At 40.7% G+C, this 13,820-nt stretch overlaps 1 protein-coding gene across 6 annotated transcripts in view; it reads left to right on the forward strand.

Moving 5' to 3' along the window:
• Positions 1 to 12,889, forward strand: part of LOC103471835 (teneurin-3) — a 190,344-nt gene extending 177,455 nt beyond the window's left edge. For all 6 annotated transcript variants that reach the window (XM_008421052.2, XM_008421055.2, XM_008421051.2 and 3 more), the window contains 6 exons: positions 1,431 to 1,606; positions 1,888 to 2,123; positions 5,022 to 5,318; positions 7,677 to 9,288; positions 10,613 to 10,743; positions 11,262 to 12,889. In XM_008421052.2, coding sequence (XP_008419274.1) covers positions 1,431 to 1,606; positions 1,888 to 2,123; positions 5,022 to 5,318; positions 7,677 to 9,288; positions 10,613 to 10,743; positions 11,262 to 12,014 — 3,205 coding nt within the window. In that variant the 3' untranslated portion in view covers positions 12,015 to 12,889. The remainder of the gene's footprint in view (positions 1 to 1,430; positions 1,607 to 1,887; positions 2,124 to 5,021; positions 5,319 to 7,676; positions 9,289 to 10,612; positions 10,744 to 11,261) is intronic.
• The last annotated feature ends 931 nt before the right edge of the window (positions 12,890 to 13,820 follow it).

The following is a 13,820-nucleotide window of genomic DNA, read 5'->3' on the forward strand; positions in this document are numbered from 1 at the left end:
TTTAATGCAGGTGTGTTTTTATGTGTAGGCTGTGCAGTAGATTAAGGTGAATATTTGTCTGTAAAACCACTTAAGTTTATTTAGATCCACCTCTTTCTTCCCTTTCTCTCATCTTGCAAGATGAGAGAAGAGTCCTGAAGAGCCTCTGACTTGGCTCTTCAGGACAAGAAGAGCCAAGACAGAGGCTCTTCTTGTCCTGTGTTGTTCCTTTACCCTGAGCTGTGGTCTGACGTACGAAATCCAGGTTTTTAAAGTCTGTTATAATTACACAACAGACTTTGTGAGAATATTAAAACGCTCCTGTTTTTTTAACCTTAATAGTGATTCAGATCTCTAATATAACATTCTGACCTGATGATGATGATGGTGATGATGTTCAGCCGGTCCAGAGTGCTGCAGTCAGCCTTGTGATAAGATTCATATTGTAAATGTACTTTAACTTGTACTCTGGAACTCTGAGTCTTCTGAGAAGCGCTATATAAATTAATTTTATTTAATTACAAAAAAGAAAACGGGGGTCAAATTCATTTTTTCCCCCCTGTATATATTTACACTATAAAACAATATAGGAAACATCAGGCAGATTTAATGTTTTCCAGGAATTTGGCTGTTTAAAATTGATACTTTTATACCCTTGATCCGTATTAAAATATTTTAAAAATATGATCATATGATCAGATATTTTTGTTGCTTTGAAGATTCGATTCAGTGTCAAAAATAAGGATTAAAATTTCCATGACTCTGTCACACATTTATTCTATAAATGGTGACTCTTTTCTACCTGCAAATTGCAGAAGGTGCAGAATTAATTGAAATCTAATTATAAAATGTTCCTCAGATGTGTAAAATAGCTCAGTTAGACCTCAATAACCCCATAAAGTCAGTTACATTTGTCTTTTATTGTTTTTAGTTTTTATTAACCAGTGTCACAAGTATAAAACAGAGATTAAATAAAATAAATAATTGTATTTAATTAAAATAAGCCACTTAGATGTTTTATCGTAATCCAATTTGTTTTGGAAGCAAAGCCTCTCCGTGTCATTTCTTTGTCACATGACATTAAGCTGCACATGATACCCTCACTACAACAAAAGCAGCCAATCATGATTATGACACATCAATCACTCTAAAAAATAAAATAAAACTCATTATAAGTCCGTGTAGTTTTATTTAATCGTCCTGATAGCTGTGAGATGCGTCACTCACCCTTATTCTGTGCGGATCGCGCCGGAGCCACTTTTACAGACGTCCTTCTTCTTCTGCGCCAGAAGTGGGAGATATCCGGGAATGAAAATGTGACATTTTAATTACAAGAAAGTCGGCCGTCTCACCCAAGTATGAAGCAGCTGATAATTGAAATGCATTGTAGCCTGGGAGCCCTCATACATATAAATGCTTTGTCATTTTTGATATTTCCTTTTGTCAAACAGCTATGACAGTGAAGGCCGCCTAATGAACGTGACGTTCCCCACGGGAATGGTGAATAACTTGTACACAGACATATACAGCGCTCTGATGGTGGACATCGAAAGCTCCCTGACAGAGGAGGAAATCAGCATCACCACCAACGCCTCGACCATCCGAGCCTTCTACACTCTGGCTCAGGGTAAGGCTTCGTCGCAGCTGTTATTTATCATTGTTTCAAGGGTCTGCAGGGCAATGTTGAGTAAGCCTGAGTCGTGTATCATTATGACTCAGAAGGTCCGGCAGTGTAAATGATTGCTCTCTGGGAGTGTGGGCTGGGATGTCAGGGAGACACACCAACCTTGTTACTAAGTGCTTTCTCCTCTCTTCCACAACCAGATGGACCCGTTATTTCCTCACATCACTCTTCTTTTAGACTTCAAATAAAATCTGAGATGCTAAACAATTGTTCTCCACCAACAGACCAGTGTAGAAGCAGCTACCAAGTGGGCTACGACAACTCGCTGAGGATTACCTACGCCAACGGGATGGACACCCACTACCAAACAGAGCCCCACATCCTGACTGGAGCTGCCAACCCGACTGTCGCCAGGCGCAACATGAGCCTGCCAGGAGAGGTTGGGCAAAACTTGGTGGAGTGGCGCTTTCGCAAAGAACAAGCCAGAGGGAAAGTTATCGTGTTTGGGCGAAAGCTGAGGGTAAGTCTGGATGCGGTTTAAATCCCCGTCTTTTCCCCTCTGTGGCACACGCAGCACTAATGATATAGGATGCATAAAAAACAAGAGAGGCTGTAAAACTGTGTGAACTGGTTCTGTAAACAGAAGGTTATTCTGGGCAGATTGTTTAGAAACTAGTGTTTCTCCTTAAATAAAGACAACACGTTCACTGTTGCTGCCAGTAACACTTTCTATTAAACAAAGAGGACAGCAGATGATGCCCAAGCCAATATGCAAGCGATGAACATTTCACAATAATCTGGAGACAAAAAGCCTCCTAAGAAATGAAACAGTGTGAAATATGAGTAAAAGAAATTATTGCTAATAATTTTGGTTATTTTATCATCCCACTCCATAGTGGAGTAAATACACTGTGGAGTGTGTATTCTCTGCAAAAGCAAGATTCTGGTGTCACATCTGAAATTATTTCCACTTTACAATCATTGAACAAATAGTTTATAAAATCCAAATGTGTTGCCCTGTGTCACTAAAAATATAATAATTACATAAACGCATAATTTAAAAAAAACTGTGATCATTAAATACAAATAAAAAGTCAAATCCATATCTGCATGTGGCACAAATGGAAAAAAAAAAAACTCTTTTCAAAGCTGTGCAACGAAAGTACAAATTACTGGTCACAGTTGCGCTAACAACAACACTCTTTGGTATGAACGTCGTTACTGAGTGAAGATGACTCAGTTGATTTCATCATCTGATGTTTAAAGCAAAGTCAGAGAAGTGCAGGACCCAGTTAAACTTTGTTTTCAATAATATGTCTGCAGTTGTCTGCAGTGGTGTTAATGGTAGCAAGAAGGTCCTTGATTTGCTTTAACATTAAACTTTCAATGCTGAACCTGAAAATGTGTCAAATGTTTCAGCAATCTCAGAGTTCAGAGCAGGACCTCCATTTTGTAGCTGTTGTTTTTGTAATGCTAGCTGTGCTAACATGCTAAAAACAGATTAAAAACAGTGTTCATGCCAGGCTCCAAAAAATATCTGGATTGCCGTTTTTATACCTTTCTAAATTATAGTTATTAAAAAATAATCTGAATGGTCAGTATTTATACTGCCAGATCAAATTCAGAAATCAGCCACAAAAATCTAATCGATTTGTCTGTAATCGCAGCTCTAAACGCTAGAATGACTAGATAACCGTGAACATGATGTCCTTCAGGCCAGATAGTGAAACTAAACCTCTAAAAAGGCTGATGAGCAGCAGCTGTGTCGCTCGTGGCTTGGCACCTGTTGCGTGTTTCTGGCATCGCCGTCTGTGCTGTTGCAGTTTGACTCCAGGCTAATCAGGAAACTGATTGTGCTGCTTTTTGTAAGAAGCTAATTATACCGAAAGCAAGATAAACAGGAGGGAGCTTCATTACTGAATGTTCTCAACCTTTTTATTATTTTCAGCATCATTAAAACACACCAAGACTTCATGGTTTTAATGGACGATACATTTTCTGAATGAAAAAAAAAACAACTTTTTTAAGAATTAAAGATATTTCATAAATGTGTTTATGTTAAAGAAATACTTAAACCACAACAAAGCAGCTTTGCAATGTTTAACAGTTAGTTGGTTGAGAGATCAGTAGAAAAAACACAATAAAATAAAGATGTGGGATTTTCTGTTTGAAAAAGAGATGAAAAGGTTCTGATGTCTAAAAGTTGAAATAAACTGCAACAAATAGCTTTCCAGGTCATTTTTCATGGGTTAACATTTATTCCCAAACAAATTTCCAGTGATCACAATCCAACGTAAGCCTCACTCCTCTTTACGATGCAAAATGTTGTTGATATTAAACTGCAGCATGCACACACACTGAAAAATATATGCTATTTTAAATGAAACTGCTTTAACACATTCATTTTGATTAATTAATAGCGCAGCTTTCTAAGCATTAAATTTTTTAACTCGATTAATTAATTTATGTTTTTACATGAAAAGTTTCTGGCCAGAATCTTTGTATCTGCATGTTTCTGGTACGCCCATAAATCTGACACACAAACAACATTCGCTAACAGCAGTGATGGACGACGAAGCCTCTGCTCTCAGCCCACTGGGGTTCATTTCTGCTTCTAACATGATCTGATGGGACTCTGGAAAAGTCTGTTGTTGTGTTCAAGTTGTGTTAAAAGGAGTTAGCCTATCAGTGAAGCTTTTCAAGCCTAAAATAGCATCTCAATGCTAACCCTGCTGCAGCAGCACCGACATCCCCTGCTCTGATCTCAGACTCCACGTTTCTGAAGAAGGGATTCCTGAAACTCTGGGAAGCTGGATTTTCTCCAGTCTGATGGTCGAATAACAAATTAAAAACAATAATTATCTTTCTTGAGTTCCTACATATTCAATAATTTAGCAGGAAAAAAAAGTTTTTGAATTGAATATTATTTTCTCCATTTAAACAGTTTTTGATTTATTGTGATTAATTAATAACAGACCCAGCAATGAACTCCCACCTCTGGTTTTAGGACACATCACCGTGTCGGTGACCATAAGTCCAACCTTCGTTCCCTTTCGTTTCCCTGCCTAGAAGATCATTAATATTCCAGAGCTTTGCATAAGTCCAGTCCATCTCTTCCTGCTCCCTCTTCCCCGACGCAGATTTATGACTTACACTCCTTCATGAACTTCTCTTGGAGAGCATCGTGAACTCACTGTGATTTTTGTCACCACCAGATTTAAGACCGCCTGAACAGTTTACAGTCTTTCTGTTTAAAGCTCTCCTCTTTGTGATATGTTCTCTTTTATAGAAAAGCAGTAATATTTGAATCATATACAGATTTTATTTTCTGTTTAACTGTACGTTTTAAAGAGCTCTCGGTTAAAACAGGATCCTGGCTGCAGTTTTTATCCAACCAACTGTTAAATTTTACCCACAGGTGAATGGACGGAACATTCTCTCTGTTGATTACGATCGCACCCTGAGGACTGAGAAGATTTACGACGACCACAGGAAGTTCCTGTTAAAGATTATATATGACACTGCGGGCCACCCGGTCCTGTGGGTGCCCAGCAGTAAGCTACTGCCAGTTAATGTGAGCCGCACAAGCACCGGGCAAATCAGTGCCCTTCAGAGAGGCCCCACCACCGAGAGACTCGAGTACGATAGCCAAGGCCGCCTGATTTCCAAGGTGTTTGCAGATGGGAAGATATGGAGCTACACCTACCTTGAGCAGGTGAGAAAATCGCATCACCAGCAGAAATAATAAGAAAGATATATTGTGCAGCAGAATAGTTTTACCCCAGAAGATAAATGTGGACCTTAAGCTTCCCTGCTGTTTCTCTGATATATGTCAGGGTTAATTAAGTTCAGGAGGCCTCAACATGATTTAAACAGTAAGGCTAATTACCACTGCTACAATTACATTTGTTCTCAACGTTTGTGTGAGGCGGTGAGCGGGAGCAGCGCAGCAGGATGTTCTACCTCACAACGCATTGCTCATCGTGGAGAATGGACTAAATGTGCTACACAGTCATAAACACTTTAAAACGCAGCATCTCCACCCAAAACACTGCAGACTCATGCAGCCGAAACCAGAAGTTTACATACACCAAAAAGAAAGACACAAAATCATTTGAAGTTAAATCAGATCAAACTTTATCAAACTCTATATTCAGAATAATTTGGGAAGAACTAATTAACCCAAAATGTCGTCTTTGGCTTAACAAGCCAAATTCTTAAGATGAGACATAAGGAGGACGTTAGGTCTGTCCAGATGCAGACGGTGCGATCCAGGGCGTCGCCTCCAAACAAACAGCAGCATTAAATATGCATGAGATGTTTCTTTGTTTACATAACTATGAAATTTAATGTGTTTTTTATTTAATTGAATACTTTAGTTTTGACTAAAACTATTCAAAACATGGATTTCATGTCACAAATAAGACGTGTAATAAAAGGTTACGCTGTTTAAATTCGAGGAGAATTTTTGATGATATTAAAAACTATAAAATGCTGTTTGTGATTAGTTTTAATGACAGTAACAGAAAATGTTGTTTTGGTCAAAATTTGTAACAAATATTTTCAATGTATTGATTTTTATTACTAGGTGCATCATGTTAATATTGTAACTCAGGATGGTTTTGATTGCTTCAGCTCTTTTCCAGTTTTTGCTACTTATTTCACCTGCAGATATCGACTATGTTAAATATTTCAATCCTCATTTAAGATGCATATAAATACCGTATTTTCCTCACTATAAGGTTCACCTAAAAACCTTCAATTTCCTCAAAAGCCGACAGTGCGCCTTATAATCCGGTGCGCCTTATATATATGGACCAATATTGAGCCATAACAGGTCTAGCAGCTACGGCAGGGGTCACCAACTCCAGTCCTCAAGGGCTACCGTCCTGCAACTTTTAGATTCAACTCTGCTCCAAAATGTCTGGATTTCCTCACCAGCATTCATTCCTCTCTGCAATAGGCTGGAAATGAGCAGTTTATTTGATCCAGGTGTGTTTGAGCAGAGACACATCTAAAAGTTGCTGGACGGTAGCCCTTGAGGACTGGAGTTGGTGACCCCTGAGCTACGGTAAGCAGCCGCAGACTTCTTTTTCCCCCCGTAGAAGAAGAAACGCGCGGTGCATGCTGGGATAGTTGTCAGAAGGCTGGTTTGTTAATAAAGTTTGATAATACATTTAAAGCCTGGGGGGGGGAAGAGAGACAGATATCACAACACCAACACCGTGAGTGAAACAACGACTGGGGCAGCAGACTATATAAACTAGTCGGGGACCACTTCTTTACAAATGTGGATGTGTAATAATAGAGTACGGAACAAATTGGCAACATAACCGTAGCGTCTATTCTAAGCGCCTTATATATGAAAAAGGTTTTAAAATAGGCCATTCACTGAAGGTGCGCCTTATAGTGCGGATAATACGGTAAATAAAAGCTAACTACATTGGTGATCTGTGCATTTTGCTGCTCCATGTCAAACAGCAGCTCTTGGATGTGCACTTCCCCTCATTTCTTGTAGACTGTTTAAAATTGTGCAGGGATGATCAGCAACAAAAACATGCAAATATTTCTTTCTCCAGTCACTTCTGGCTCCATCCTGTCATTGCATGACCTAGAAAGGCCATGTCAACACTGACACTGGCAGCACAAGGGGGCTCAGGAAACCTCAGTGTAGCGACGGATGACTGGGCATGACATTTTAACAGAGAGACTTCGGGAGACAGAGCACACTCTAAAAAATGCATATTCTCTGAATTGATTAAGTGGGCTGTCTGGATACCAGGAGTTAATAAACTGCTGATAGATATGTATGTAAGAATTACATTCAAATGAGGCTGTCTCTCATTTAAATGTTTTTAGCTAAGTTCTAACCTAGCATATCCCTTATTCTTTGTAATTTTGCATTGATTTGTTAGTGTGCCAAGCGTCCCAGTTCTATCTTCTACATTTTTTATGCACAAGGTTTCACCTTTCCTCAAACCAGAAAATGTCTACTTTCCGCCTTGCTTTGAAAATATATTCTGCAGGCAAGCGACTAAAAAAAGAAACCTGTGTTTTGCTCTCTTCCCCTCAGTCTATGGTTCTCCTGCTTCACAGTCAACGGCAGTACATATTCGAGTTCGACTCTCTCGAGCGACTTTCTGCTGTCACCATGCCAAGCGTGGCCCGCTATACTATGCAGACCATCCGTTCAGTGGGCTACTACAGGAACCTTTATCACCCACCTGAGAGCAACGCCTCAGTAGCTGTGGATTACAGCGAAGATGGCCTCCTGCTGAGAGTAGCTCACCTTGGGACCGGCCGTAGAGTTCTGTACCGATACCGCCGGCAGAACAAGATCTCCGAGATCTTATACGACAGCACGAGAGTCAGCTTCACCTACGACGAGACGGCAGGTGTGCTGAAGACCGTCAACCTGCAGAATGAGGGCTTCATCTGCTCCATCCGTTATCGCCAAGTTGGTCCCTTGGTGGACCGGCAGATTTTTCGCTTCAGTGAAGATGGCATGGTGAACGCACGCTTCGATTACACGTATGACAGCAGCCTGCGTGTCACCAGCGTCCAAGGTGTCATCAACGAAACGCCGCTACCCATCGACCTGTACCAGTTTGACGACATCTCAGGAAAGATCGAGCAGTTTGGGAAGTTTGGTGTCATCTACTATGACATAAATCAGATCATTTCCACGGCTGTCATGACGTATACAAAGCACTTTGATGCACACGGACTCATCAAGGAGATCCAGTATGAGATATTTCGTTCACTGATGTACTGGATCACTTTCCAGTACGACGATGTGGGTAGAGTCACTAAGAGGGAACTCAAGATTGGTCCCTTTGCCAACACCACCAAATACAGCTATGAGTACGATGTGGACGGCCAGCTGCAGACCGTGTTTCTAAACGACAAAGTAGTGTGGCGCTACACGTATGACCTGAATGGAAATCTGCACCTGCTGAATGCTGGAAACAGCGGCCGACTCCTGCCGCTGCGCTACGACCTGCGAGACCGCATCACCCGCCTCGGAGACATCCAGTACAGGATGGACGAAGACGGCTTCCTCCGTCAGAGAGGAGCAGAAATCTTCGAGTACAACTCCAAAGGACTCCTGGTGCGGGTCTACAGCAAAAGCAGCGGCTGGACAATCCAGTATCGCTACGACGGCCTCGGACGCAGAGTCTCAACCAAGACCAGTCTGGGCCAGCACCTGCAGTACTTCTACGCAGATTTGAGCTACCCAGAGAGGATAACCCATGTGTACAACCACTCCAGCTCAGAGATCACCTCCTTCTACTACGACCTCCAAGGTCATCTCTTTGCTATGGAGATCAGCAGTGGAGAAGAGTTCTACATTGCTTGTGATAACACCGGCACACCTCTGGCCGTCTTCACCAGCAATGGCCTTCTGGTCAAGCAGCTTCAGTACACCGCGTACGGTGAGATCTACTTTGACTCTAACCCGGACTTTCAGCTGGTGCTGGGCTTTCATGGTGGACTGTATGATCCTCTGACCAAACTGCTGCACTTTGGAGAGCAGGATTATGATATCATGTCTGGCAGGTGGACGATTCCAGATATCTCTGCTTGGAAAAAGGTGGCCAAAGAGCCGGCTCCTTTTAACTTGTACATGTTCAGAAATAACAATCCTATCAGCAAAGTCCATGAGCTGAAAGAGTATGTTGCAGGTAAGGTATCTTCTTCTTAAAGCAGAGCATTTTGATAACTATTTCTTTGAGAACATATCCTTTTGTTCTCCAGTGAACAAAAACACTTTGTAGTTTGCACAGATTAGCTGTTAATTATGTCAACTGGATGATGAGGATGATGATTCGTGTATTTTTCAGATACACAGTGCTGAATTTAAGTTTTCACATTTTTGTCACATTTAAATATTTCAGATCACCAGACATCCTGAGAAAACTGAATTTAAAGAAAAAGGCTAATCATAAAAGTTTAGCCTTTTGAGAAAAAGTAACTACCCCCTAAAACCAAATTATCTGACAATAAATATTAAATATAACGGTTTTTATTTATTATAAATATATAGTTATCTGATAACTAGCAATGGGGGATTTATATCACTTTGAAGCAATTTTGACTCTCTTTGCAGAATAAATGTTTTTCTATAAGAGCACAAATGGTCTCTTTCTGATCATTTCTCTGCATTTCTATTAGATTTAAGTTTGAACATTGACTAAGTTACTTAGAAATCTCATGAACTCTTTTTAGTCTTACCTGGAGACAGCGAGGTTTGCAGAGCTTTAGCTTTGGTCTCGGTTCACATGTGATCTCCTGGTGAGTCATTCATGTGCTTTTGGAGTAATTTTACAAGACCAACCACACCTGGAACGGCTCTCCACTGCTCCACATGTTCTTCCATTTGTGAATAATTGTTTCTTTTTTTGTGGTTCTCTAGAACAAACATTCAGTAAACTTTTCAGACAGAGATCTTATGCCTCTTTTCCACTGAGCGGTGCAGCACGGGTTGGGCAGTTTGGTATGATATTTTATCTGTTTACATTTTTAAAGTGCCCCGTGCAACCGATATGTCCCGCTCCATTCCTGGGCCACCTGGGGGCGTCAAACTCGTTGTTGGCCTGGTATGACACAACGTTAGACGTTTGGGTCCAAATGTTTGTGGAAACGCTCTCATTAAAACACCGGACCATAAAATGGCGTACCGAACTTCCATACGGCTCAGTGGAAAAGAGGCTTTAGATCCTCATGTGTTGCTGAATACTTTCTACTGGCCAATATGTGTTGCTTATTGAGGTCAATAAACCCTTTCTGGCACTTTCTGGTTCAAAATCCTTTTTTTGTGTAAAATTGAACCCAAAAATCTGACTAATCATACGTAATGAATCATGGGTGGTGTTATAAGAGGGGAATAACTTTGTCAAATATGGCTGGGCTGGTAAATAGTTACTTAAATATTGCATTTTGTTTTGTTTAGTTTTTTTTACAAAAGTTAAAAAATGAGTTTATGAAGCTTTCTCTTGATTTTTGCAGATGTGAACAGTTGGCTTGTAACGTTTGGGTTTCATCTTCACAACACCATCCCCGGGTTTCCCGTTCCGAAGTTTGATCTGAGCATGCCCTCCTATGAGCTGAGGAAGAGTCAGCTGTGGGACGACCTGCCGGTGGGTAAAACGCCGAGCTCTTTTATTTACCGAACAGATAAATAGAACCTGCAGCTAATACACCAAAATATCACTTTGTTTACCTCGCTATCTTGAAGGTGCCATCCCTTAATTAACCTGCCATGTATTTCATGGAATATCCACCTTAATTGGTCTATTTTTGTATAATAATAATTATAATCATATAACTAGAAAGTGTGTTCCTCCGCCTACCTTCGGTTAATAGTTGAAATGTGTTCTTGCTGTCTAATTTTATATGAAATGCTGCTGTTAAAACAGTCTTTGATGTTATTTATGTAAGAAATCCTTAGTCTAAAACCTTAAAACTCTCACATAAAGGAAATCATCAGGGATTTATCTGCATTAGACTTAAGAACATGGCTTAAAAATACCACTGCCTCAAATAGGGATAAAAAACAGCAGCTCTGTGAAGCCAAGCAGTAGCTGGTTCTAAATGGCCTAGAGAGTCGGGTTCTGCCATGTTCAGGCGTTAACGTTTCACTGCACTTTTCCTACAGTCTATCTCTGGGGTCCAGCAGGAAGTAACCAGACAAGCGCATTCTCTCTTGTCATTCGAGCGGCTGCCAGAGGTCCATCTCAGCCGAGGTCGAAGAGGTGAAAAGCCTTGGCTGTGGTTCTCGGCTGCAAAGTCTCCCATCGGAAGAGCTGTTATGTTTGCCATATATAAAGGCAGCGTCCACACAAACGCGCTCAACGTTGCGAGTGAGGACTGCATCAAGGTTGCGACCATCCTCAATAACGCTTTCTACCTGGAGGACCTCCACTTCACCATAGAAGGACGGGACACGCACTTCTTTGTGAAGCCGGGCCTCCCGGACGCCGACCTCGCCGCGCTGCACCTTACCAGCGGACACAAGACCCTGGAGAACGGCATCAACGTGACGGTGTCCCAGTCCACCACCGTCATGGACAGCAGGACTCGCCGCTTCGCAGACGTGGAGATCCGCGCCGGGCCTCTGGCTTTTCACATCCGCTACGGCTCCACGGTGGACGAGGAGAAAGTGCGGGTGGTTGAGCTTGCACGTCAACGCGCCCTGGCGGGGGCGTGGGCCCGAGAGCAGCAGCGGGTGCGTGACGGGGAGGAGGGGGTTCGCCCCTGGACAGAGGGGGAGAAGAGGCAGCTGCTGAGTGGTGGGAAAGTGTTGGGATACGACGGGTACTACGTGCTTTCCATCGAGCAGTACCCGGAATTAGCTGATAACGCCAACAACATCCATTTCCTGCGGCAAAGTGAGATTGGGAGAAGGTAACAATTCGAGGTGCATTACCTGCCAAAGAAACTCAGTTTTGGTAGTGAAATCAATGTGGAAGAAATGAAACAGCTGCTGTTATGTACAGAGTGTGGCTTTGTTTTGTAAAAAATAAAATAAAAAAAGAAACAAGTAAAAAAGAAGGAGAAAAAGGGGTCAAAAGCGATGCTGTGCATTGTGACCTACAGACTTCAGAGTAAATGTACAACTACACGAAGCCTTAACATGGCGATTACAGGTCAGTTCCTCTGTAGCACAAGCCTTCTGGACTCGGGACTCCAAAGCAGAGGAACCTGGATGTTTTTAACCAGACGCTGAGCTTATGTAGGTGTTTTATGTTTGATTTGTTTATGTTTTCATCTGGAAACGTGTGGTTGAACAAAGTGTCAATGGAACAGAGGAAATGTTTACATTATGCATACCTGCACTTCTCTAGAAGTACCGGGCTCATGGATCCACGTTCCTAGAGCAAGCAGCGTTCTCAAACAAATATTTGTTTTTAAAACCAAGAGACTTCTGATGTTTATTCTCACCAGACAACCACTATGTATACCAGATTTAGCACTGTAAAACATCAATATGTCATATTCTCTTTAAAATGCTTTTAAATGGAAAAAAAAAAGATGTTTCAATACCTAAAATAGTAATTGTGGGAGAAAAAAATGCAGCAAAGTTGTGATGAACTTTGTTGAGGATGTGGAGCAGCACAGGTGTGTCTTGGATATCACAGGGACACCATCTTTTGTAAATGATCCAAGAGTTTTATGCAGTTTTTTTGTTTCTTTTTAAGAAACCGAATCAATGTCTGTACAAGTCATTAACAGTAATTTATGTTGTGTTTATACATAAATAAAGTCAAGCTGGTTTTAATTTCATTCTTGATATATTTTGGGATTTTTTCAGGCTGTTCACACAAATGGCACCGTTTTTCTTTACTGAGCTTCAGGTTTCCAACACTTCATTTAATTCTCCAGACCTTTTCCAGAGTTATTGTTTTTTTTATTACATTTATGTTGTATAAATCCTGAAAACAAGATGCTGAGTTTAGCTTCTAAAACAACTCAAATTAGAAATCTATAACATTAATATTATCTAGTTAGATTTAATCATAATTTTCAGGTTTTTGGTACCTTTTCTCAAAATCGGCTTTATTCGCCAAGTTTGTTCACACAAGTGAAACATTTGACTTGGGTTCCTATTTGCTGTCACAACATTCAAAATACAATGTTTTCAGTTTCCTTTCCTGTAATATGTGTGTATATAGAGTTTTTATAAAGTGTAAAACAAGATTGAATTATTGCAAAAATATGTGTCGTATTGGGGAGAAGATGCCTGGGCAGAGAACACACCCCTGGGGTGCACCACTGCTGATGGTCCTTACATGGGAGACGAAGTTCCCTTATGTAAAAAATATATATTTGAAAGAAAACTATTTCAAAACAATAGTTGACAAGCAATCCAGCTGAGATGTTAAATCTCTCTAATATTAAATTAGAGAGATTTAATATAAATTCATGTAAGAAAATCTACTTTTTCATCCCTTAGACAGTTAAATAAAGAATACATAAATGTTCAGGCCTGGAAAACGTTTCCAGACTGAAGCTTTGACAGACTGTCAGTGAAACATGGTCATAAACGGTGATGTATCTCTAACACAAAGTCAGCTATCACTTCCACTAAATTTAATATTTACTGGGCATAATGATTTTGACATGGCTTCCTGTCCAACAATAAATATTTCATCAACACAAATATTTCATGAAGTCATCTTACATAAACAAACAGAGGTTGGCAGAACGACGTTTA

This window comes from Poecilia reticulata, linkage group LG10 (genome assembly GCF_000633615.1).
Source record: "Poecilia reticulata strain Guanapo linkage group LG10, Guppy_female_1.0+MT, whole genome shotgun sequence".
Lineage (NCBI taxonomy): Eukaryota > Metazoa > Chordata > Actinopteri > Cyprinodontiformes > Poeciliidae > Poecilia > Poecilia reticulata.